This window comes from Melozone crissalis, unplaced genomic scaffold (genome assembly GCF_028551555.1).
Source record: "Melozone crissalis strain CALT ecotype California unplaced genomic scaffold, PUWL_Pcris_2 ptg000045l_1, whole genome shotgun sequence".
Lineage (NCBI taxonomy): Eukaryota > Metazoa > Chordata > Aves > Passeriformes > Passerellidae > Melozone > Melozone crissalis.
In genome coordinates this window covers 16012481-16040053 of record NW_026535823.1, presented here as the reverse complement: position 1 = coordinate 16040053, position 27573 = coordinate 16012481, and the positions used below count along the sequence as shown (strand labels likewise).

Genomic DNA, 27573 nt, shown 5'->3' with positions numbered 1-27573 from the left:
GTCAGCTGAAAGTCAGATCACCACATCACATTCAAAGATGACAGAAACTAATGGAGCATGCACAAACAATTTCCAGTCTTGAGGAAAAAATCCTTCATAAATCCAGAACTTGCAAATGTAAAACATTTAATACGAATGTAGTCCTTTAAAACTGCAGTGAACACTTCTAAGATAACCTTGAATTATGTTACAGAAGTTACAAACTGCAACATTGGCCCCTATTGACACATGCTCTTTTTCCTCCTTTTTAAAAGTGCCAGTAAGCTAGTGTAGCTTCTCTGCACTCCATGCTGAGGAAGAACGCATCCTCCATTTAGGAATAAAGCTCTGCTATCAGTAACTGAGTACCTGGGATTGCAGGTACTCAGCAGGCACAGGCTGTGTGTGTCTTTACATAATCTAAAGCAACAGTGTTTTGCATTCTCCAAGTGATGGCATAAAGGCAACAGGCTGAAGCAGAGGCAACAATAAATCTGTGTGATCCTTGTTTGCCTTGAGAAAACGGCAGGGATTTAGTGAACAGCTAAGGATCTCTGCTCATAACCTCAGAGTCATGAAGAGGGGAAGTGAACCCAGCTGTGAAGGACCTACATTCCTCTCCTATTAAGTCAGTGACACTCATTCCTGAGAGATTTTTACAAGATAGTTAGATTAAATCCCATGGAAAAAAATGAACCCAAACTGCAACAGAACGGAGTTCTACATTGCCCTTAAAATAGGCAAAGGTGATGCTTATCTGGGAGTAATTCTTATGACATCTAATCTCTAAGACTGGTAGTGTAACAAATGAGACAAGATCCTCTACATACCTTTAAGAAAAAAATATTTATTTATAAAAATACAATGGGATCAGTTTCAGAAGTGTGGCAATAAATACAGTTCAAGGAAGAAAAAAGCATTTCTACATGGATATATTATGGCACAATAAAAGGCAAATGCACCATCAATCATGGAACTTCTGTTGGCTCAAGACTTTGTACAAGCTCCCTTTTTAGTAAGACAACTATTTCTAAGTTTGGTCAGTGTTGATAATGGAATGAATACACAATCACGAATGCACACTTATGTCTAATGCAGGACTTAACATTAGCAAACAATACCTTAAAAACATAGCAATGATATTAAATCACTAATGAGATATCTTAAATTTAATTGGCAAAGACCACATGTAACTTGAAGCATGAGATTCTTTTATCTCCTCCGGAGAAAAGCTGTAAATATGTAAAATGAAGGCTTAACTTGGTATGTAAAAACCTACTTAGTAGAGATTGTGAGAATGCATAGCTCCTTACGAAACAACCTGGCTGTATGAGAGCACTCCCCCTTTCACAGTATTCCTTTTACTTCATATGCAGTTATTGTTTATGCTGTAGACTACAACTGTTACAGCACTAAAGGCAACTAGACAGGGAAAGGGCAGAGAAAGGAGAAAGGAATGTATGTAAGGCAGTATTTCTTTAGGTACATTAAGCGTAGTGTGTAGGAAAGACAGGTAACAATTCCACAAGCCTAGTTTCGTTCTTACTGAATAAAATAATCAACTAATACTGAACTTTTGATGCAAAGCTAGTAATCAATGCCCTGGTCACTGTACTGGCCATGGTAATCTCTCTGATAGTCATCTTGGTACTCCCCGTGGTAGTCATCCGGGTACTCTGCCTGGTAATCGCTATCGCTGATTTCCGACCCGTTCGTCCCTGTCCCTTGGCTGCCGTTGTGGATGACAGGTTCTGTGGGTGCAGCACAGTACTTGGGGTCGTACACTTGCCGTCCAAGCCCATACACACTCATTCCCTTCTGTGAAGCCACTTTGTTGGTACCCATTTGTAACGAAATAGTTGAGTTATCCACAGGCTGTAACATATGCTTCTGATCATAGATGTCTCTCCTGGTACCTGGGGCCGGCATACCAGCCTAATAAAACAGGATTGTAGAGGATCAGTAACAAGGTCAAGAGCTGGGATTACTAGATTCATGATTTCAACTAGTATGCCTCATTGAAAGTGCTGAAAAGTAGGAATTAAAATACAACAAAACACAGCGCAGTAACATCTGTTCACTAGTAGGTGAGTCACAGAAGCAAGTCCTTGCAGAAACGTCCAGTTTATGTTCCCCCTTGGAAAGAATATACTAAGCATTCTGACTAAGGTAGTGCCAGTAAGCAATTTCTTTTTTGCCTCTGTCTAGTTAATACTTATAATGAAGTTACTGTTTTCTCCTGGTATAACACTGCCAGCAGGAAATTCTAGAAGCACTGGGATGTTTTTATGCCTTAAGACACTCGGCACAGAACACACTGGTTAAGATAAGAGATTCAAGTCCCTCAATTACTGCATAAGAGCACAGCTGAACTGTACCCACGCACTGCTGCCTGTTAAACTCTGCCACTGGGCACACTCCAGGCTGTCCCATCCCACTGGGCTGAGAGCTGTGTCCCTCCCTGTGTCCCTCCTGCACGTCACACACAGGCCTGCTTACCTGACTGGCTCCTTTGTTAGTGCCCATCTGTAGGCTAATCGTTGTCTGGTCAAATGGCTTATCAGTTTGCATTTTTGGATCATAGAGGTGTCTTCTAGTTCCATAAGCAGTCATGCCTGCCTGACTGGCACACTTGTTGGTGCCCATCTTTATTGGGGGAGGGAAGAAGTGGACAGAAGAAATTATTTTTATTTGTACATTAAGCATAGTCTAAGGAAAAAAATATGGTTGGTAACTGTGATGGCTGACAAAAAAAAGTCATTTCAGTGCTTGTTTTCCTCATGTAGTTTGACCACACTACCTGTAATATATTACCCTTTCTCCTTTCAAAAGTTTCAAAGGGAAAAATAAAGGCAACTGTCATCCTAAGGCCCAACTGCATTGCAATTAGAATGGATGTATGCCTCAAAATGTAAAAAGTACCTTTTACCTTGGACAGTAATGATTCATTTATGCTGTCACAATTTTTTTACCACAGGAATTTTAAGATTTTACTTTGGTTTTTATGATTACTAAGGAAAGAGGAGAGAAAAAACAAGTTTCTACCATACAGAGAACTTTAACTATCCAAAGACTTCTACTTTAAAACCACCTTAAAAGACAGAGATGATGCTGCTAATATTAGCTGTTCCTTTCCTCCTTATCACACTTACAGCAGATTTCAAACAAACAAACCAATCTTCCAGGCAGTGACTTGAACTTATAAAGCAAATCAACTGCTTACAAGAATTAAAACCTCATTCCTCCTTCCACGATAACAATATATTCTTATTCTGCACCTGGTTTTGCATAAACAATATCCCAGTTAATCAAAGCAAGAAAGTTGTTCTCAAATGTAACAAATTACTGCAAACTTAAATTTCATACTTACCTGCAGGCCAATTACACTTTGACCAGCTTTTAGTTTTCCTGCATCAAAACTTCGTGCTTGTTTCTCTGCATATTTGACACCAATATCAACTGTAGTATGAAAACCTTTAGTTTTTGCCTATTTTGGGAGAGGAAAAATAGAATATTCAGTGTTTGAAGTGTATTTTCTGTTTCCAGTCTCTAAGCCTGGGCTCCACAAGCAGGTCTGTCTCCACGAGACTGTGTCAGGGCTCAGAGAAGGTACCAGTTCCCCACACCATTTGAAGGTGGCACTCCAAAGCTACCTGAGTCAAAAGGACATTCTGCAGGGATTAGTGCTCTCCTGTGAGCCTGCCCTGTTCTGTGTATGCACATGGAAGCAGTCAGGAACCCCCACTCTGACCTCTAAGGCCTCCTGGGGCACGTGGGAGCACACAGCTCTCTGCAGTGCAACCTCTGCACTCCAGACTCTCAGCACTGTCTGTCCTCTCCTGACAGGCTGGATGCTGCTTTCCGTATTTACATGGGCTGTAGGGTGCATCTGAACTGGCATGTGGATTTGGGCCAACTCCAGAGGTATAAATACTTACCAGACCTGCCAGTGCCACTAGAGTAGTCTGTACTTGAGTCATATTTCCGTTCTCAAAAAGATCATTTGCTTCAAAAATGTCATGTGGCTTCATACCATAGACTTGGATGGCCTTGATAAAATTCCCAATGTTCTCCAGCTAAACAGAAACAAAAAAGCCAGTTTTCTACAGTGTTTCAGATCAGAAATTAAGTCATTTTAAAGCCTTCGGGTATTGGTTGGTAGGTTTGTTTGCTTGTTTTACTCAAGTTCTTTGCCTTGTGCAAACTGGACGAAACAGTTGGCATGGTTAAGAGTGACTGGTGAGAAGTTTTTGTTAGTTTTAATACTGATTTCAGAAATCAGACAGAGGTCATCCAGCCTGGCATCCCTCCATCAATGAGTACCATATACTTTGTTAGAGTGGGCTTTGATAAGACTTGTCTCAACTGTCCCTTCCAAGAGAAATTCTAATCTAAAACCTGCTTCAAAATTAGAAAATCTGACACAGTATCCATGCTATTTGACTTCAGCAACTGATAATTTTGAATAAAATAAAACTGTAACTATGTGGATGGGATCCTTGTATGGACTGAAGGCATTATCTTGCTCACCTCCTGGGACAAACAAGCCTTGGGACTTATTAGCACTTTTTAGCACTATGTGCTGTAGAAATTGGAAAGCAATGTAGAACACAAAGAGTAAGGACTGAATCTCTTCTTTCCTTCTGAAGTCTTAAGAGGTATTAAAACTTTAAAAACAAAAATCCTCACCCACATTTAGAAGTGTTCAATGCCAAGAAAACAAGGAGGCTGACATAACAGTATTAGGCTAGACCCATTAACAGCAAAGGCAGTAACTCTAGGCAGCAACACTTCTAATGCTTGTTCCAGACACCTTTTCAGGAGGATGCTTCATACAGAGATGTATAGGTACAGGCAGGCTGTTGACCTAATACCTTGCAGCACTGCCTGGATGGAAAACTCAGTTGTGATCCAATAAAAAGAATTTTTTTTTTTTTTTTACTGGGCAAAGGCCTTGCTATAGGGCCCTAGATTGTTCTTCCATCTGACACTTCCCTGAACAGCTAAAGCACTGCTATTAAATACAGGTGCTCAACTGCCATTGATGAACCACCTCAGCTGTAGCTGCCTTCTGTTAAACACTGTTCATGTCTGCAGCATCCTCAGCTCTTGGATAAGTATCATATCTAACTTGGTGCTACTAGGATTTAAGATGTACAACTTTCACAGCAAATTTGTTAATACAGACAAAAGTACTGTTTGGGGTTCAGGGGGTTAAAGGTGTAGTTCTGAGGTTGTTTTGTTTGTTTTACCTGGTGCCAATTTAGTTTTGATTGATTAATTTTCTTCACTGATCCTGGCTGCAGCTTATTTATAAGCCTGGGGAGGTGAAAAAGAGGGAAATGCTTAAACAATAAATCTCATCCTTATACCATCTGTGCAGGCATTATATAATACTTTCATTCTTTATTAGTTGCATTAGTTTCATCAAAATGGTTAATTTCTTGGTTCGTACAGTGGACTAGCTCAGTTCTCAGCTCTCACAAGTCTAACAGACTGTAAGAGTTTTTGTGTGCCATTTGATTACTATAGAAATGAGCTACACCATTAAATTTAGAAACACTCAGAAATCTTAGCTGAAATATACAGGAGATTTAAGTGTTCATTTTTCCAACAGTTTCCAAGAAGTTGTCTCCCACCCTACAGTCAGCTATCTTTGACTGTAATTGTTGACATCTTTTCAAGGGGAATCTTCAGAAAGTCCCTTCTTAGTTCCTTTGAAGTAGACAACTCCTAAAAATAAGGTTACTTAATAAATGCTTACTCGCATAAGATTATGCCATCTTTTAATCCCAGTTGGAAGTTTGCACCAATACTCAGCCCTGTCACCTCTTCTATCCAGTTGCGCAGATCTTCTTCTATCTGGGGGTCATATTTCAGGGCAATCTGTAACACAAGCAGTCATAAAGTTACTTCAGGAGAGAAATCTCCAACTCTTCCCCACCCCAACTCCATTTCAGAGTATGCTGTAGCTGTCATCCAGTAATTTTATGGCTGGATTTTTAATCTGTATTTTATACATCAGAGTACAGATGTAAGTACTTTATCCCTTTAACTATAATTTTCATGGCTTTACTAAAGGTCTGTTTGGAAAAAGCACTTTTAAGCATGTTGCAGTTTTTCTTTGAGTAAGAATTCCTGGAGCTCCTAGAAAAGTCTTTTGACAGCTTCAGAGGAATGATTTTTGAAAAAATACAGGAGTCAAGTTATACTTTGGCAGGAAGTAAGGAAGGGAAATGGTATATTCTGAATTGCCATGCCACCAGTACTACTGCTCACGTGTAAATTTCTACATGAGAAATCTTAATATAATAGATTTGAAGTTATTCAGCTGAAGATGATAGTGGGTTTGCTTTTATAGCTAGTTTATGATTAATGGAGATGACCTAGTAAGGTTTTTCCTTGTTGCTACAACATTAAGTTATCTCGCTGGGGCTTCTGGTGGCTGGGCTGTGTCTTGGTTTATCGTTAACCTTTAGTATCCCTGCTATTTCTTTTCTCTTTGACCTTCCTGGAAGACCCTTCTGGAATAAATTGTGATCTCATATTTTAATTGCAAAGGAAGAAAACCTGCAAAAATCTTTGAAGTTTAAGGCATCAAGCAGAGGCCTAGAATTGTTAGAAAGATGACTTAAAAATTCATTTTCCAGATGTTCAGACTTCCCTACTCTGTGTGTAAGTTTATGGTTCAGTCACTAGAAATCAATCCATGTGAAAGGAATGCTTCAAACAGTGAACTTCAACACCACCAACTGCCAACAGCATCCGTGTTCTTTCACTCTGCCCTTTGTTCCCCTCCCCTGAATGCACCACAAAGCAGCTCCAACTTCCTTCAGGCTAAACCTGTCACCCTTGCAATCCTTTTCAATATTGGCAAGTTAGACAAAATGGATTCTATGCCTGAAATCATCACTACGTTTTCTGCAAACAAAGTTATCGGAGCACCAGATTGTGTGAGATAAATAACCTGCAGTGGTGCAGAGGCTGGCAGCACTTCCAGCTTCATTAGCTGTCCTGCATGGGTCAGTGAGCAGGGTGGGAAGGGAGGGAGCCGCTGTGAGAAACCTGACAGACAAGCACACAATGTACCTGCACTATTTCTAACGTGCAGAAAGTCAGCTCAGCTACACCAGTTGCTTACAAACAAGAAACTCATGGACAGCCATTCACGTTAGAGCAAAATGTACATCTGAGACCTTTTGCATACAGTTTTAAGACTTCAGCCAAGAAAGGCCAGCTATTAGCAGCTATATATATACACTGAAGGAGATTATAATTCCAACATATCTGAATGACTTGGATAGAGGCAATTGCTACATTTTGGCTAGCATTAATAATCCCTGGCTCCAAACTGACCAAACTACAATTTACAGTACTCTGTTCCCTATTTTTCTTCTAAGGGGAATGGAAAATTCTTGTATCTCTGGCTTTACTTCAAAACTGTGTCTGAGTAATACTTATTTTCGTTAGACTATTTGTAATAGTAGTGCACTGGTGCCTTAGTTACAGATCAGGATAATGGACTAACCCATTCCTACATTCAGATCTTGACTAAGGTGTAAAATTCTGTGCAGCATTCTGTACAAGACGACAAGGAAAATGTCATTACTTTATTTTTTAATCACACCTTTTGGATATCAGCTAAGATGAGATGCAGACTAGAAAAGCTAACTGAGGATCACAGCTTGAAAGGACATGGCTGTGGCCTGGTCTCATGGGTGGCAGGCAGTCCCCCTTCAATCCCTTCAGTTTAGCACAGCAGCAGCACAACCACATTCATTTCCACTGATGGTAATAACAGCAAGGGATGGGAAACATCTTGAAAATGATGCATATGAAGGAGTCAACTGTCATCTTTCTCCTTCCTAACCTGGTGATTAGCTTACAAATGACTTTTCAGGATATTTTTATTTCCTTTGGAAGCAAAGCTTATGTGATCACAGCCTTAATTTGTCTCCCCAGTAACATCTGGCAGAACCACCCAAACAGCTCACTCAACATGACAGAAATTATGCAGTCTTGGACAGAATTGAGCCAGTTACATGTTGTGTGAAAATAAATATATGTGCAAGGGAGAAGGATACCAAAACATCTTCCCCAAAAGACTGAATTGTAGCATCGTACTCTTCTTACACATTAGAGAACCTGTTAAAATCTTGCAAAAGGGACCTCACCCACAAAACCTTAAGTTATGCATACAGGCAAGACAGTGTATAATTTATTTCTGTACCCCAATTCAAGTGAAGGAACAGGGTTTATAGAAAGGCCAGAACTTTCTATTCTGATGCTCCAGTTGGAAGACAGCAGATAGTTTGGGCTGGTCATTCATATGCTGACAGCTCATACTGTGATAAAATCACCATTCCAGCATGTGGGTACAAAGCGGGGCTTGAGCTAATGTCCCCCACAAATCTTTAGTTACAGACATAATGAACATTGTGCTTTCTGAAAATTTAGGCAGTTTCAGTGTAGCTTAAAGACAGCGTTAGCAATCCTGCAGTTGAAATAATCTGGAATAGAACTGGACTCGTGTTTCTACCACTTAACTTTTTTTTCAACTCTGGCAAAAAAAAAAAAAAAAAAAAAAAAGAAATTAAGTTTGTGATCATTTGTGATCACACCACCAAGAAACATAGTTTAATCTTTTCCCTCCCAATATTAAAAAAAAAAAAGTAAATATGGAAGCCAGTAAGAGTGAGAACCCTAAAGACTTCTGCAAGTGTGGCTATCTTAATCTTTCTTGGCAGGCAAAGAAGAAAAAGTCAGAAATTTTCCTCATTTAATAGTAAGTGCATTCCATATGTGAGATTACAACTGAAGTGACTATTAAATTGCTGACCCCACTGCTTGGGGACCTTAGAAGTAATCAGGTGGAATTTTATCACTTCTGAAGGATATTTACTTTATGTTGGAGTACTTTACCATGTTTCAAATCTTGAGCTTTTCAAGAGGTTTTTAATTGCCTTGGGGTATCACTACAGTGGTTATCTAGAGACAGGAAGTAAAAAACACTTATACACATGAGGAGAGTTCTTATTGCCACTAAAAGCTTTATTTTTGTTCTGATTTTTGAGCTGGTGGGAAGCTAAGTTACAAAAAGTAAAAATTGGTGCTAATTTCTCAGCAAATAATAGTCAATCTACCTGAAAACCTAGAGATGTGGAATCTTTCAAATAAGGCTTTAAACCTGTGAGAAGGGATTAAACAGGGAGAGTGACAGGTCAGATACTACCAGAAATAAGGCATTATGCTTATTCTGAATTCTTAGCTCTTCTATTCCCAATGGCACAACCAGAGGTTATGTAATGCTCTTACTGAATATTTCATATTTTCCACATGTGGATATCAGAGATGTTCCAGTTTTCCTTTGATTGCTATCTATGAGGTGAAGCCAGAGGCTTTGATACAAATGTAAAAAAATTATGCCTTTTCCATTACAACTAATCAAAAATATGCCAACATTTGATCCTTTCTAAATACTGAACCTTCATGGAAGATACTTAAGTCATACAAGTCTACAGCAAAAGAAAATACTGTCTATTGAAGATGAAAGCAGTAAAGCACCTTCATTCCAAGTATCATCAGTGCCACAAAAAAACCCTACAGTTCCAGAATACTGTAAAAATGATTCAATTGTAGCAATGGATGTAAGATTTTGCAGAAGTTTAATACAAGATAGCAGGAAGCCGACTGTTCATTTCTTTCTTCTGTCAAATGTCAAAAGATACATCAAGTTGTTGATGTTGCTCTTTCTGTTGATGCTTCAGAGATACAGGTTTAACAGAAATATCTTTGAAAGGAAACTAGTGTTCATAGAAGTGGTCAAAATTATGGGTGACCCAAGGTTGTGACAGGAAAAGGCTGGGTGTTCCCTGCCTATGACAAACTGATACACCTGGGTTTGTGCCAGTGTATGCTTCAGGCTGGAATCCTTGCCTTCAATTTGATTCCTCAGGCAACTTCACACCTGATCCTCACACCTAGTTCTGTTCAGGTAGGACTTTCCTCTTTGGGAGATCTTAGAGTCTAAAAACCCTCCCTCCACGTGCAGTACAGAGACAGTAACAATCATCACTGTTTTTATCAAGCTCATGAATTCCTGGAAGCTAGCAAACTTCTGCTGGCCAACTTGAATGATCTGTCTGTGTCCCTTGAAGTTATTCAGTGTGCCTGCAGCATGTTTAGTTTGAGTGATGATGTTAACCAGTACTTCACACCATAACTGATATCATATGGACTTTGAGCTGTCCTTTTATGCTAATCTTTTCCAAATTACACAGTACACACTGTACACTAAGGGCTCCGTGTATGCCAGATCTCCAGTTTGAGTTCAGCTGGCTGCATTGCTGCTACTCTGGAAAATTACTGTAACAGCATCTCAAGGAAGAGTTTAAGCACACTGCACTACTTTTTACACTGGGACTAGCAAACACACATCTTACTAAGCTAAAAAGCAGGTATGAAAGATAAAACTTTTGAAGTCAAACATCATGTCATAACAGCTTGCACTTCTTAGTTCTGATGAAATTTCTGATTAAAGCTGCAGGCTTCTTGCCCTCCTCAGCAGGAGTCAAAGGTTTCATGTGCAGCACACTAAATTTAAAGTACTAGTAAGCATTTGAAAAAAACTGCTCTCTAGTCATAAGTTTCAACCAAAAAAGCATGTGCTTGTCAAAGTACATCAACAACTCTATTATAGGAACTGTGTTTGTCAACAAAAGTTAAGATGTATATTCATATAAAACTGCAGCAAAGTAGGTTGTACATTTTGGTTTTCCAAGGTAAATAAAGTACAGGGTCATGTACAGCAAGAGAAATAACCAGGACTTCACTCCAAGATAAGGTAGCATAGGAAAAGGTTACATATATGCTTTTTCATCAAATTGGACAGAAAAATAGATAGAGCCTTAAGGTTTGGATTTTAATGTTCTTCATAGGGAGAAATTTGGTATGGCACATATTCTTGCTTAAAGTGACACAAAGTTACTAACTTTTCAATTAAAAAACAAGATTGAGCAGAGAAAGCTTACTGAATTTTCAGTAGGTATAGGAGCATATTCATCTTGTACAGAATTTAATCCATGTTTAGCCAGAGGTTTTAATACTAATTTTGCTTTTACACATCTAGATCATAAACTACTGAAAGCAAATATAAACAACAAATTAGAAACTCCAGGTTTTAAGACCTAAGCCTGTAGGGTTTCAATTTTAAGTAGCAATTTGTTCCTGTATCAACTTTTCGATCTTTATTAATTCAGAACTGTCTGAGTGAAATTGAATTGCTGTGGTTTCAGTGTTGCATTTGCAAACATCCTTTGCATTGAAATAAGCACTACCTTCAGCAGTGATTTGTCCTGCTGAGGCCAAAAATACCAATGCTGATACCTCTTTTTCATTTGCTTGGCACTAGTTTGTGATGAAGTATTTTTCCTCCCCCTTTTGAGGGTTTATGATGGCATGGGGAAAGATAAAAGCAAATTCTCTCCTGGTATCAAGGCAGAGGAAGCTCTTGACAGCCCTTACTGCTCAGAAGTGGGAGTCAGGCAGACCACAGCCAGTCCCAAATTGTCATCCAGAATTCCTGTTCATCACCTGCTGTTCTAGAACACACTTTTGAATTGCCTGTCTAAAATTTACACAGGTAAATACCTGGGAGAAGAAAAGTGTTAAGAGCTTAGTGGCCATGTGAATAACCAAGAAAAAGGCACAAAGAGTAAATTCTTCCCTTTAGAGGGACAAGGATTTTTAAAAAAAATTTAATTATACAAGCAAGCTAGAACTTTCTGGTTAAAATTCTATGGTGCAAACAGATTACATATCTAATCTTCAGCTTCAGAGGTGACAGAGTGGCAAGGACAATCACTGATTATTTAGTCATAGTGTAAATAAAGAACAGCACACTCTGTAAGTTGAGACAGGGAACCCATGACTGGAAAAATATGAAGTTTTGGTTTTTACTGAAAGTGGGTAAGAAGATGAAGTGACAGGGTACCAAGGTGATTGTCAAGGGAAGCTTGTCATTTGAAGTACCAACCCAATGAGCACTCATCATAAGGACAAATTAAAATTTCCTGTTAATTTCATGCATGTTGACCTGGATTGCATGCAAAAGCAGAATGTCACAGGAGGCATATTTGTGCCCAAGTACCCCATATGTAACAGGAATGTGACAATGCAGACGAAAGCCAAAGATGAAAGTACTTTAAAAACTCAAAGCCAGCACTCACTATGCCCTGGTATTTGAAGATGCATTTTTTTCTGTCATTATGGACTGTTGTACAGAAAGGCAGAGAACACTGCATTAACATTACCAATGGAAGATCTCACTACATCCCAAAATGCTACTTAGCATAAAAATTTTACAGCTGTATCCATTTTGCTTAATATTCAACCTTTTTTCTTTTTTTTTATGTGTAGTGTAACTGATATCCTGCCAACATCTCACTGTTTTCTCTGTAAATCAAAATTTAGGCTACAATCTTAAAAGAAGAGATGGATGAGCATTAATCCAAAATTCCTGGCACTATTCCCATAGGCACCAGTTTAAACTCTGTGAAGTGAGAACAAACCATGCCTCAAAGTTTCCAAGTCATCTTACAAGTACAGATACCTGCAGTCATGCATGGTGCTTGCTGCCAGATCAGCTGGCTGGAAGAACTGAGTGTTCTACTCCCTGGCTGTCCAGCAGGATTTTATGACATTTTGCAATTTTTTTTTTTTTTTTTGCATTTTTGCAGTGCTACCATCTCTTCCCCCAAAGTGCACCAACAACTTGGACACAGGCCTGCCCTTGGACTGAATGCTGCTTCCCTCTCGTACCCAGCAGCTCCTGCTACACCTTCCCTTCTTCTAACATGTTCTCACCTTTTCTTGCAATTTTGCTCTCATCATGTTTTGCCAAATACACAATTTTCTGGCTTGTAACTCCAATTCTCCTTAGCCATCAGCTTCCACTGTCAACTGTAGCATCTTCTGGTCACGCCGCCATACTTTACACTCCTTGGTATGGAGTTCCTTTTCTCTGTTTATTTAGTCTGCATATTGCTGAACTATTTATATTCCTCCAGAGAACATGGTTCCAATACCATCCACTATCTATTATTTTAAACTACTGCTGATTTTTGCTTCAAAACTCCACTGGGATATGAAACTTGTTCTCAGCTAAGACACGGCTGATCCAACCCAATGGACAAAAGCCTGTTGGTCCCTGGTGGGAAGGGAATTCTCCTTGCTTGGAAAGCCAGCCCCAGCATGACTGGTATGACACAGCAAATCTGGACAGGCTCTGACATCACGAGCAGTAATGTCTCCTGAGACAACACATGAGTGCTGCATGGAAAATCCTGGTAACCTGACAGACCTCAGTGATGCCTAGTTTATGTTCTTTTGTGGAGGAAAGGAAAAAATCATAGAGAACAATCTGGTGCATAAACAGAAAAAAAACTCCAAAGCATCCCTAACCCAGGAAGCATCTCTTGGGACTGTTACTGTAACTCTGGTGGAGTTCTCAAACTCCACCAGAATTTGAGAACTACTCTGAGTAGTTCTCAAAGCCTAGAAGGAGCCTGCAAACATAAACAGTAACATCAGTGATCATTCAATCTTTTTCAGAACACTTTTCTAATCTATTGCTACTACAGAAGCCCAGGAAATTAGACATCATTCTTTTAAGTTTATTCCCTTTTCTCCCCAACAGAATGGCTTTCAAATATGTAATTTTACAAGCAAACTGAATTCTTAGTCAGTAGCCCTTCCCCAAGGCCCAACTTTGTTGACAAGTCTTTCAGATTCTCCTCCCAAACAGGACTGCAGAGTCTGATTATTTCATTCTCTCTCCACACCTTTTTTCTTCTCTGCAAATCCTCTTCACTTACCCAAACCAGAGTAATTATGTTCTACAGCAGCAAGCAGGTAACTGGTAACTCAAACATACCTCCCAGAAAACTTGGCTAAAGAAAGCTAAGTCTGTCACTTCAAGTGTTGCTGTAAAAGTTACTCAAAATGCACATTCCTTCTGCCTCTCCAGTGAAGAGGCAGTCCATGCTGCATTTTCTCAACACTTTTTCCAAAGGCAAACCTCAAGACTCTCCTACCACTCTAATTTGCCCCCACCCAGTGAGCTCAGGTACTCGATTCCTTGCTGCTGGCACAGCTGTGACAGGGACGTGCACAGATGACAGGGCAGCTGCTGAGGTACCAGCATTTCCAGTGAACGGGGCTCAGGGCTTTCACTCAGTTGCCTGTGAGCCTGCACTGATTTAACTCCTTTAACTCACATTAGCTGAACAGGCTCACTGCAGTGTCTGTGACAGGTATTCATAAAGAAAACACTGATTGCTCCCATTCTTACCATCCTTGTACATAATAATTCAATCTGGCTTTTATTTTTGTAATTTAGGTGGAAGACATGATTTCTTGAGAACTTCTTTAGCTGCTTCAGCTACTAAGAGCTGCCTAGATTTATCTTTCATAAAGGTAATAGATCAAAGTCTTTCAATTAATGCATAGCATGTTTTTCTGGTTGAGGTAATTCTCCCCATTGGTAGTCTTCTTAGCAGAAGCACAAATAGTGCAGATTTCACACCCTAAGCTTTAGAAGACCTTGTCTATCAACAGCTTCATACTCTTGTTTTGCTTTACCGCCAGCAAAAATATTACAAGAATGAACTTGGCAAAAAGAATGAAAGACAATGATAATCTGGTGCTCTGGCCCTTTACCTCACCTCCTCTCTGACCAATTCAAGTTCAGTAGGTGATGCACAAGGTTGATTATTATCCAGGAAACATTTAAAAATATTTTGGATTTGGCCACCCAGACAAGTTGTGCTTTAAACACACAAAAAGTGTTATAACAATATATTTTTTTTTAAGGTTAGTGACCATAACACGTTAGAAAATGTTTCTTTAATTTTCTAATAATATATATCTTAATAAGAATTTCTAAGAAAAGTAAAAGTGAAAAAAATTACGATTACATGAACTTGTAGCTCAACCTTTTATGTAATGTAGTTTTAGTAATGTACAAATCAAGCCATAAGCCTGTTATGCTGGAGATTATGAGTAAAGAAGAAAGTACAAGTGAGAAAGCAGAAAAGACAGTCAAACTCCAAAGTAACAGACTGATTCAATATCCTGTAGAAACTTTTAAAGCACTATTTTATAGCAATTCAACACAAGCAGAAAAAGCAGCTGGCACTGCTGGGGGTGGGCAGGAGATGCACATACATGCTGCATCCCAAACTCAGGATGCCATGAGGCAAGTTGTGGTGTCACTGTGCTGCACTCCTGAATTGAGATTAGGTTTGAAATATCCACCCAGAAGAATGTGTGGGCAAGGCTGTGCTGCAAATGACTGTGAGAGGTCTCAATCCTCAATGATTTAAGGTTCCATTATTGTTCTGCAGAACAAAATGCTCAGGTGCACGGACTGAACTTTAATTTTGTTAGTTATATTTTGTTCCAATTCTGTTCCATCCATTCAAAGACCTATCAGCTTTATTGCTGATATTTAATCTCACAATCATTGTTTACTTTTTTATTAAAACCAGCTAGGTTCTTTCAAATAGAAGTAGCTTTCCATATCAAAGACATTTTCATACCATCATTTATTAATGATAAAGGCTGTCATCAAGACAGACCATAGTAAAAAGGCATTAGTCTTAATTTTCTTCAAAAATTACTTGTACTTTTTATTTGTATAGGACATGATTAATACAATGTCAGCAAGGTAAGGGAACAGCTTCTTGCAAAATTAAGCAAAGAGCATTTAGTCTTAGCACACCAGATATGTGCCTGAACTGCACATGCTTCACTGACCTAACACCGTATTGACTTGCAATTATGATATATAATGGAACTTGTAATTGATCCCCCACAGTGTTATGAAGTGAACCAGGGCAGTGGCAGCTCAGGCTGGTCACACAGTGGGAATCTCAAGAGCAGCTGCAGTACAGGTCCTGCTCCAGCACATCCTTCTGCTCAGTATGTACTGGCCTGAGCTCTGACTTGTGTTCTGCCCATGCTCAACACAGAAGGGAAATACTCTGCTGGGGTCCATGTCAGCAGCAAGGCAGGAGCTGCTTCTCACCATGAACATTTCACTATAACCAAATCCCTTCCAAAATGCATGTGGATTTGATGCCTTACCTTTTTCTGTCAAGGCTTCTAGTATATAGCCAACTGATTAGGGACAACAGAAATATACTTTTAAATTAAATTATTCTTATTCAAGCAAAACCAAGGATACTAAGGTAATGCTGTCTATAAATAAGAGACTGTGGCAGTGGAAATATCTGCAGGAAAGCAATATAATGGCAGAGCTTTCTTAGCAGGAAAGCAAAGAACGGTTTTTGCAATAGTAATGCTCTGTTTTATCCTTGGGAAGAGCCGTGGTAAAAACATGCAAACAGGGCAAGATTTGCTTAGAATCCATCTATAATTCAGACAGCTATGATTTTCAGTAGATCAGATTCCATCTTCATGCAAGCATTTTGGAATAGCAAGGAAGTGCAGAATATTTAGGCAAATAATTGGTGTTCAGGTCCTGTGTGTATGCACAAGCCATATACTGATTCACTTCTCTGTACCCTTAAGGATTACTCAGTGACCAAAAGGTTGTCTAATGAAAGGTCTGCCTAAATAACATCCTCAAGAAAAATCCTGTGTTGACCCCAGAATACAGGGTTGAGTCTTGGAAGGGAAGCAGCACAGGCACTGAATGGTTGCAGCCCGGTTTCCTTGAGTATCAGTGACCAGGGTAAGCTTAGGCTCCCGAGGCTGACAGCCTGCTTGGCCCAGCGGCTGGGACAGTTGGGGACAGTCCAAGCAGGGCACTGGACCGTGGCTGTGACAGCAGCACTTCATCCTCGCTCCTGGCCTTCCCCTGCTGCCAGCTCCTCCGGGGGCACCGGCGCCTGCCAGCCTTTGCCAGTCACACATCCAGAACGGCACCGCTTCGGGTGAGAGACACTTCTGTACAACTCTACAACAGCAGTTTCATTATGCTTCCCCTCTAAGTATCTGCTAAAATCTGCACTGGTTTGAGGAGGGGAGGAAAAAAAAAGGGAGGAGGGGGGTGAATGTGGGTGGGAGGAGAGAAGGGTTATCACAGTTTAAAAAAAACGAGTCACAAACACGGAACAACCCGCCTGAAGAAAAGTCAAAACTGTTTTTGAGAAAATCACTGTCATTCAACCCCACTAAATAGAAACAATGACATAAGTTACTATGAGGCATTACTGCACAACCAAATGTATTTACTCAAAAGAAAGTATTTGCTGCTGAACACAGCTATACAAGCTAACAGTTGTTTAGAATCAGATACTTACAAAAAGCATTTTTAAGCAAGAGTCCCTCTTAAAGAAAAAAAGAAGGATTTTCACATGATCTCACTTAGAAAAAATCTGTTTCAAATTGCCCTACGTGTCCTGGCCTGGAGCCCATTTTTACTGAAGGCCTTTCCTGTACAGTTCCATAGGGGATGGGAATCTCTACACAGTTTGCCTTAAAAGGACGTGTCAGATGCCCAGTGTATACCGTGCTATGCAGCTACAGGAGCTGACAATTCTGAGTACAAAGAAGTTTCTATCCTTTATTTTCCGAGAAAAATTATAAACTATTTGCAGGCAAGAAAAAGCATCCAAATTAATGTTCTGTCAAAAAAAGACAAGGTGAGACAAAAATCAGTGATGTGCTGCTGTCCCACAAGAATGTGTGCATCCATCCATCTATCTTTTATGGGTATTGACTCACCAACAGGACTATAATAAGTATTTTTCTCCAAATTTTAAACTAAGTCTAACTCTGAAACCACACAAAGAGCACATTCATTTGTAAATTTTAAACAAGCAAGCACTGCTGTAATGCAAATCATACTTTTTATTTTCTGAGGCTGCTAATCCCATTTAATTGTCATGACTGTCAAGCTCTATTTGCTTTCTTCAGAAGTGTTCTAGTACACTGTGAGCTTGCATTCAAAGGATACAAAATACTTATCTCATATCCTTAAAAATTACCCTTAGCAAGTTTTATGATTTTCTAACACCAGTGTAAGATTTACTGAAAGTTTATTAATTCACCATAAACAAGGTCACTGTAATACATCCTATACATGGACAGAAAATGCTTTAAATCTGGAAGTGCAGACCCAGGGTGCTCACTAAGGTTAAACATACCAGGAGTTTCAGCAAACACCCTCGCTGTTCATTTACTGGTGCCCGTGCTGGTGCAGCACTGGCAGTTCTGTCTGTGCTGTCCCCACACAGGAGCAGACCCCTGTGGGGCTCTGCCTCGATGTTCACGAGGCAGCAGTAGCTAATCCTGGCTATGCTGTGCCATTCTCCGAGGGAAGGGTGCAGGATGAGAGGCAGAGCTGGAAGCGGCCCCCCTGAGCCAGGGCTTAGCAGGGGCAGTGACGCCAGCCCGCAGTTCAGCACAGCCCGTGCTGCTCCACAGCTCAGGTGTGAGGAGCCCCAAAGACAAGAGTCAGCTTGGCAATGAAGAGTCAGAGTTTACTGGGATTGAAACCACGGGGCAGAGGCAGCAAACTCCTGTGCCAGTGGCTCACAGCAGCCACTGCCAGATGTCCCTGGGGCAGCTCCTTCCACACATCTGTCTGATCCACCCAGGGGCTCCTGAGCTGTGGCTCCGGGGACAGGGCACATCTACCAGGTGGGGCTGTGCAAGGGCTCCTGAAGGCGAGTCTCGCTGTGTGTGGGCTCAGGCAAGTGTCCAGAACAGGAACGGGCGCTAACATCCAAGCTGACAGCAAGAGAAGTGTTCCCATGGCAAATCACTTGCTTCTGCTCCTGGTAAGAGATGTATCCTTGCTATGAACTGTCAATGCAATGCTACCAAGGTTCCACCACCATCAGTCTGTACCTCTCAGTAGGGTTACTCCTTACTGCTGTAGTGTTAATACTTCTCCTGAAGTAGCCACAGAACTGGAAACCCGTACTTGATCAGGGCAGAACAGACTTGTCCTGAGACTGTAACAGTGGAAGTGGTAAAAAGACACATCAAGGTAGACACACTAAGATAGACAGTAAAGGATGAAGCTTAGTGGAAACACTGTAGTTAAGATTCTCCACTGCTGGATTACCTTCTTCATTTAACAACAACAAAAAAATCTAATTAACCTGCCTTAATACCAATTCTCAGTGAGTATGAGAACTCTTCACACACAGGACCTAACACTAGGAGAATACAAATTAATAGGTTACTACAGCTTAATAAAGCCAGTGATTCACTGGGTTCCTTTAAAAAAAATCCTTTGCAAAATTCCCAGCAAGAGACTACAGTCACATTTCAGCACTGAGGTGGCAAACACGTTCCCAGAAGCACAGGAGCACCTGTCCAGCAAAAAAATCAATTCCTGTGATTTGGAAGTGCAGGGCAGCAGGACCACCTTCTAGCAAGTGCCGTGGGACACAATTAACTGACATTTAATCCTGTCAGTCAAAGTGAAACTAAGCATCAGAAACAAGGAACCAGCAGAGAAATTGTAAACCAATTGGAGAATTCTCATAAATTGGTTGCGGATGCATTAAAAAAATGCATCTTAAAACTGACTGACAAAAATAGATGGTGTCCTTTTTTGTATCACTAATGTGTTTTTAGTGGTGCATGTTTATTGTGCCAAACATCAACTGACTGTAAGTATAGCTATGGAATTATTCCATGGTCATATTTATGTTTCACAGACAGTTTTGCTATTGACTTAATTATCAAAACTGTACCATTAAATAAAAAGTCAAGAAGTTCACTTGAACTGCAGATCTGTTACCAATGCCTGGATCCAGCTCGAAGAAATTCATAGTTCTTTGAAAAAAATACGAAATTTGGACACAAAGAGAAAAGTTTTAGTGCTTTCCACATCACTGTGAAACTGAGATGTAGCTAGGAAATGTAAACTTCAAGAGCCATGATCAACTATGAGAAACCATGAATTAACTGGAGCAAACTAAAGTTTAATGCTTGCTCCTATAAATTCTTCTGCTATTTCCTCTAAAATTCCCTTTTCAGTATATATGTCTATGACAATATTTCTAAGAGCACCAAAATATTATATTTTTTATTTATTCCCCATGCAACAAAATGAAGATTTGTGTAATGCAAATAGTCACACAGGCTGATTTTATTTTAAACTAAACATCTGAATTTAATTCAAAGCTTGTAAATGAAAGATATTATTCCTTTAAAAGTTACACAGATGTCTACATATAAAAGAATAAGAATGCAGAGATCTTACACTGTCATTTATGATCACAGAAATCATTCTCCTCTGTTTTCAAAGCCTAAGTTTTCACTGCCTTTATTCAGTACAGTCTCAATTTTTATTGTATAATTTCAGACAACATTGACAGAAATGCACTTTTATCAGTGGCAAACATTCTTACCTAGGGTTCACAAAATTCAGTGAGCAAACCTAAAGGTCTGTTAAAGGAAAATAGTCTAGAGGAAACATAGAATGGTAAAGCAAATATATGGTAGGAAGAGTTGTATTTTTAGAATGGAAAAGGGTATTATTTCTGTTTTGAAAGGAGGGCCTAACAGTTCAACCACAGACAGCCAAAACTTATCTCACTATTAAATCACTAATTAAAAAATCTGAAAGAATTATTTTAATCTGGTTCCCAGATAAAAATATTTATTTTAAAAAGAGTAATTTCTGGACTAAGCAATTAAATCTGTTTGTTTGGCCTGTAGCAGGTAAAATAGATGACAAGAATTTTCTCCTCAGCAATTTCAAGAGGAACACAATAATCATACCTAGGACTGGTTTGCATTATTCACCACAGACTTCAATTCTTTTCCATTAATCCGTACTTGCCCTCAAGAAGGAAAGCAGGAAACACTACTGCCCTCCTGCACAGTTGCAAAACAGGGAGATATTTTGTTTACAGGCTTCATTTGTCTAACAGCCTTCACTTTATAAAGTTATTTCCCTTCCTGTTCCATTTCGCTAGGGCTTGACCTTTCAGGGCGGCAGCTGCAGGGCTGGGATAACACCGCAGTCACTCTGCTGCCTCTAAAAAGTTTGGAAAATGGAACTGCCCAGTGAAAGCTTCCTGCCACAGGGATGGCTCAGAGGGAAAGTCAGGGACGTGCAACAGCCAAATGCTATGCAAATTTTAACTCCCCACACAAACCACACTCCTGCACACCCTCACTTTCTTATGAAGATGAAACTGGCACTGTATCAAAGGTAAGAGGAGGGGGAAGATAAATGCCTGCCTAATACAAATAACACTTCCATGGGAAGGGTGGAGCCACTAGGAAGCAGCTGAATGGACTGGAACCTCTCCTCCTGCTGCCCAATATTCCTGTTTGCTCCACACCTTCTGCAGCAAGACAATGGAGCATAAATCAGAGACAAACATAAAATCGAGTCTGCAGCTCTATCTAATTGCATCACCATCTCGTGCTATGTCAACCTCACGTACTGCACAAACTCCCCATTGCTCAAGAAGAAAATTATTTCTTGCCTGCAGAAGAAACCATTCATTTCAATCAGTTTAAAGGGCTCCCCACTGAATATTTGTTTTGGATCAATTATCTTCTGTGATCTCAAGTAAACAGGGAATCAGCTTCAAAGGGATTACACTAGTTTGACTACCTACACATTTCTCATGCAGACAAGTTTCCTTACAGCTGGAAACCAGTACACAAACTCCATGCTTTCTCTGCAGGAATGAGGAAAAGAGATCCCGAACAGACACCAAACACCATATTAGTGTGAACTAAGGTAAGGAGCAAAACAAGAGAAGGGTGGAGCCTCAAAGCAAAAAAACCCAAAAAAACAAAAAACAAACAAACAAACAAACAAAAAAACCAAAAACCACCCTAAAACAAAGGAAAAAACCAAAAACAACCTCGCCCCAAACTAGACAAAAATTTTAAGCTTAAGAGACTGAATCCTGACCCCAATTAAATCCTTAAAAAGCATCAGGACACGTTGTATTCATCTATTCAAGTACCATAGCAAACAAAAGGTCTCTCTGATCACTAATACAATGTCAAATGAGCAAATAAAGAATAAAAACCAAAACCAAGGGATTTTTTATCCAGCACAGCTGGACCCTCGGGCAGCATAGCCATGAAGCTATCCATTTACAGAAAAACACTGCTTGGAGATCAGCACTGAAAATTTCAAACAAGGATATTTAACAGTAACTATCATTCAAGCAGGGAGGTTCTACAGCTACTCACAAACGTTACCCCAACAGCACATTAAAAAACCGGTAACACAAGAGTCTGCACAAAGGCCAGTATTTTAGAAAGTGTGATTATAACTGGCAGCAAAAACCAACTCCAAGACTTGGAATTCTTCAAATTCTAATTCTTCAAATCTTCATGAGACAGAAAAATCTGGGAAAAGGAATTTTTGCCCTTTACGGAGGCATTATCTGCTGGTCCTCTGGAATTATACAGATGAACAGATACACATCTAACCCACAAACCCATGCAAGATACTAGATTGGAGGTACACGATATACCTGTATATAACACAACTGCTTTGAAATTTGATCTCTTCCAATGAGAACAACATTCTAAAAGCTCAAAGCTACACCTCTTCTGGCGATTTTGTTGTTGATTGGAGGCTCTTTTTGTTTGCTTGGGTTTGTTGAAAGAGGATGAGTTAATTTGCCTTTGGTGCACTTGAATTGTTTTCAATGGCACTGCTGCACTGACATTTTCAAAGAACACAACAGAAACCTACAAACAAGTAAACTGGAGCTGCCCCAAAACATCCACCCCTCTGCAGTACTTGCACTGAAGGTAGAGAATGGGAGCAAAACAAAACTCAGCAAGATGAAGTAGAAGGCCCTTGCATAAAGGTGTGAATTACACCAGTTTCAAACCCTCTGCTGATGCACTGGCTTGGAACAGTTCCTCAGGAGGCCCTAAGGAAGCCGATGGCAATGAGAAACTGAAAGAAAGAACAAAGAACTTTTTCCCATCTTGTCCCCATTAAGGGATCACTGTTAAACCTACATCACTTCGTCAATAATCTTCAAAGTAGAAGAGCATCTACTTCCTTCCTAATTCATATGCAGTAATACACAACACGTTTTAGTCTTTTTTCAGGTTTGGGTTGTTTGTTGGGGTTTTTTTTCAGTGTGCAATGGTGTAGATAAATCACTAAGTTTAGATGCTGGAAGCAACCACTCTGGAAGACATTTGGTTACATGACGTCATCAAACTTTCAGCAGAACCCACAACCATCCTGAGAAAGCCAATAAAGAAAAAAACCAAAGCAAAATGTTGTTTTGTAAAGCATAAATTACAAAGTTTAAAGTAACTACTTTTCTCCCTGCTCTCCTTTTCACTCAGCTACAAGTCAAACAGGATCTGGGGATCTGCTGAAGCCTGAAACCAGACATGCGTGTGAAACAACCGGTTATTAAAGACCACGGTTAGGTTTTAAGCCTGTGAATAAAGACACTGAGCGCCAACTTATCCCCGCTTGTTTAGCGGCATAATTTTTATTGCAAAGCTTTTCCTTCTTATTAGGCAATTGTTCGCTGCGAGGCAGCAGCCAGTCTAACAGGACAACGCGAGACACCTTTTGTTCCTAAGAGAAAAACCTCAGCAAAGCCGCGCACAACCAGCTCCGGCCGCGGGGCCCGGCTGCAGTCAGCGCTGCCGTTTGGGCCGCTCCCAAGCGGAGCCCCGGTGTCGCGGAGCCCCGGTGTCGCGGAGCGGCTGTTCCCGCTGGCGGAACTCCCCAGGGGCGCGGGTCCCGCCCGCAGCCGCGGCCGCGCCGCCTTTGTGCGCCCCCGCGGGCGGGGCGGGCCGGGGCGGGGCGGGCGGACAATGCGCGTCTGTGCGGGCCCCGCGCCGATTGGCCGCGCGCCGCCCGTGCCCATGATGTCATGCGGATGGAATGCGCCGCGCGGGGGGCCGCGACCCGCGCAGCGCCCGCGCATCGCTCCGCTCGGCGGCCCCGCCCGCGCCGTGCCCGGCTCTGCCCGCCGGGGCTCCCCTGCCCGCCGCGCCGCTCCGCCGGCTCTGGGACGGCTGCGGGCCCCAGCGCCGCGCCCCGCCCGATCCCGGCGGGCGGAGAAGGCACGAGCGGGATGTCCCGTACCAGGGCTGCCGGCACGGGCAGGTGCAGCCCGGGCCACGCTGCGAATCGCGGCTCCGCACACGGGCCCGCCCGGCGCTGACAGCTCCTCGGTGCCCGCAAGTTTTCCGAGCGGTGCCGCGAAGGGCAGCGCTGTCCCGGGCCGGCGGCGGGCGCATCCTTGCGCGCCTCCACCGCGCGGGGCGGACGGAATCCGCCGGCAGCCGGAGGCAGCGGAGCCCCGCGTCCTGTAGCGCCTCGTCCCGTCCCGCCCCGCCGTCTCGGTGCAGACAAAGCCCGGCGAGCCCCGCGCCGCCCGTACCTTGTTCTTGACCTCGGCGGAGAGCCCGTAGGAGGGCCCCTTGTTGAAGTGGGTCATGTCGGCGGGCTCCCGCGGTCTGGGGGCGCTGATCGCAGGCGCTGGCGGCTCCGGGCTGAGACGAGAGTCCGCCCGCGGCCGCGGAAAGTTCTAGTCCCTCCCCTCCGGCCGGAGCCACGATGCGCCAATCGGGGCGCGGGCCGGGGCAGCCCCCCCGGCGGGCCGGGGAGGGGGCGCGGGGCCGCGGGGAGGAGCGCCCGCTCCGCCCGGGCCCGCCCCGCCACCGCCGCCGGGCGCCGCCCGGGGGTCTGGCCGGGGCGGGGAGCGCGGCGGAGCGGGGGGACGTCAGCGGGAAGGAATCCGTCGGCACCGAGGGCTGCCGCCGCGGAATGCGCCGCGCGGATTGTTACGGCCCGCGGTGGCCCCGGGGAAGGGGAGGGGGATCTCGGCGAGGGACCGGCGGCCGCGGTCCGGCGCTGCCCGGCTACTCACGGGGGCCTCCCGCCCCGCAGCGAAGTGCCGCACGCGGTGGGCAGTCCCCGCCGCACCGGGATGGCGGCACTGAGCACCGGGAAGGCGGGAGCACGGCGGTGTCTCTGCCTGCCTTCGGGGCGATGCTTCCAGCGGGCCTTTCCCGGGCGGAGCGGGACCGGCCGCCGGAGAGGAGGGCTCGGGAGCCCGGGCGTAGTGGGACCGGCCGCGGGCAGGGCTGGATGCTGGGGAAACCCTCGGCCGCTCATGCAAGCCGCTCTCGCGCTGTGCAGGGCTGAGCTACTTGTGGAATTCCTTTAAAAGTTAGAGTATGCGAAACTTGGAACAACTGTGGGAGACGGAGCAAGAGGGAGGAAAGAGGCGCGCAATTGTCGCAGTGAGATGTAGCTGAGATGGAGCAGGACGACGGGCTCGTGCTCGTCTCGATCTCTGCTCCTCTGCTCCTCTGCATCTCCTTTTGCTCCTGGGCGCGGATCCCGCGGGAGGCAGCACCTCCGGAGTTTGTGCGGGTCCCCCGCTTCCTTCCTTCCCGCGGCGTTCAGGCACTGAAGGACGGGCCGCGCTGTGTTAGTGGCTGCCGGGAGCCGTGGGAGTCCCGTCCCTCTGTGGAAAGCACAGGGCACACGTGAGGTTTGCGTGCTGGGCATACCAGCGGGATTACACCGGATCCAGCCCGTTCCTGGGAGCCAGCGGTGCACCGCGGCTGGCATCGGCGCTGAAGCCACTCTGGAAAGCGAGTACACATTGAACACATGGTCCATTGAGTGAAGTCCTGACCCGAAAATACAGCACTGTTTCCTTCAGTGTTAGAGTAACCCTAGGCCCGCAAAGTAACCCTTCAAATACGGTTAAATTTTAACATATTTGAAAATAAAAATCATAAGACGATCCATTGGTAGGACTGGTTGTATATGGCACAGCAGGCTATAAGGCTGGAGCTGTGGCCCACTTAGCCCCCCACTTGGTATCCCACGGAGAGAACAGGTCTGTGCCTCCATGTCATAGCAAAATATCAGGACTAAACAGTCTTATCTCTGGCTGAAGCCAACGGGGCTCTTTCAAAAGTCTCGTGGTGGGGCTGTAACAGTGCTGAGGGGCAGGCAGGGCAGCCCGCAGGTTGTTTTGTACTGCGGTGCTGTGGATCAGCTCAGCTCAAACCGCTTCTCCACTGCGCTGCCTCTAAGGAAAACAGCCAGGGCTGTTCCTAATTAAAGGAAGCAGAACTGCCTAAAGAACCCACTGGGAAAAGGAAACTGTGCAAGAGAAGCAGGAAACTGAAGAATGGGGTGAGGGAATGGCAGTTCACATAAACATAATGAAAGTTCATTAGTTTTTAGACATTCATGTTGGGATAAACTCATCTTTCATAGCCTCAGAGAGCATGTGATTTTGGGCTAGATTCAACATCCTCCAAAGTCCTTGGAAATGTTTCCATTGACTTAAATGATGTTGGATCAGGACATACTTTGTTAATGCTCTCAATCATTTTTGCTGCAATACACAGTGGCTTGGGAAGTTTGAGACATTTACAGTTGGTATGATTTCCTCAGCTCCATAAATTATATGTTTCATCAATTTTGGAATAAAATGGTCCCGATTAGTAGCAGACAAAAATATGGCTTACCATTTCCTTGCTGTACAATTAGGTTTAAGTTATCCTCAAACAAATCCTGTAGTTTGTGGGGGTTTTACCTCATCTGAGCAGGGCACAAATACAACTTGTTGGTTTTTCTGTTGATACTGAATATCTGATTAGAAAATAACCAATGTTTTCGGGTGATGGCTGCCGTTTATTCTGTGACCAGGAATATGCTCACACCCTGAGGGAAGAGGCTGTACAAGAAATATTTGGGTGTAGTTAAAATCACATTCTGTTTTGCATCACTCTGACAACACAAAGCAAATTTAAGCCTGTCAATGCACTACAAAGCAGCTGGAGCATACTGGGCAAGCTGGCTCATTATGGGTAAATCTCTTATCTTTGTCCTATTTTTCCACATTTCTTATTACTAAGGCTGTTTGTATGGAAAGAGGATTTGTAGAAGAATTATTCCCCACCTGAAATCATGATCCTCTTTGTGACATTGTAATAACTTCTTCAGCCACCACACGTAATATCATAAACATACACTGATGACTTAGTTGGAAACTAGAGAAAAAGAGCTCTGAAGAGACTAAGTCTGTTTTCTTGGAAACATGGACCATAATCTTAGAAATATTCTTGCACATGAATTATTATAAGCATATGTGTAATTCTGTTAAACTCCCTGAGTTTAAATTATCCTGTGTGTAATTCCACCATAATCTATGGAATTAATGTGGCTCAATCAAACTTCTAAAACACATTTGATTTCTGTGTTCTGCTCAATGACTGAAGATGTGCAAGGGGGTGACTGGTGAGTCCTAATGGTGGGGGTGAGCCCAGCCATCTCTGAGGTGGAGCATTGTCTCCTTCCTACCCATCTGATCCTTATAAAGGGCCTTGGTTTAATCAGCTGGCTCAGCTGAGGAGTGGGATGATTTCCCTAAAGGATAAAGGAGATGGTTTGGGAGAGCTACGCTGCATACAAGAAGATAATTTGCCAGGGTGAGCTCTGAAGGGTGGTCCATAAGGGAAGGAGGAATGCGCTGCTGGGTGCTGTGGCTGGTGTGAGGGAGAGGAATGGGATTCTGAACTGGGGAGAATGGTGGTGCCAGCCACGGGGCTGGGTGGAAG

At 42.7% G+C, this 27573-nt stretch overlaps 1 protein-coding gene across 1 annotated transcript; it reads right to left on the bottom strand.

Annotated features, from left to right (window-relative positions):
* Positions 1-815: 815 nt before the first annotated feature.
* CNN3 (calponin 3) lies at positions 816-24499 on the bottom strand. Its single transcript, XM_054285734.1, has 7 exons — positions 24369-24499; positions 5744-5865; positions 5232-5298; positions 3918-4055; positions 3350-3466; positions 2479-2625; positions 816-1914 (listed from the first exon to the last, which is right to left on the bottom strand). Exons 1-7 carry the CDS (start codon positions 24423-24425, stop codon positions 1567-1569), a joined length of 996 nt encoding a protein of 331 aa, XP_054141709.1. The 5' UTR covers positions 24426-24499; the 3' UTR covers positions 816-1566.
* Positions 24500-27573: the final 3074 nt, after the last annotated feature.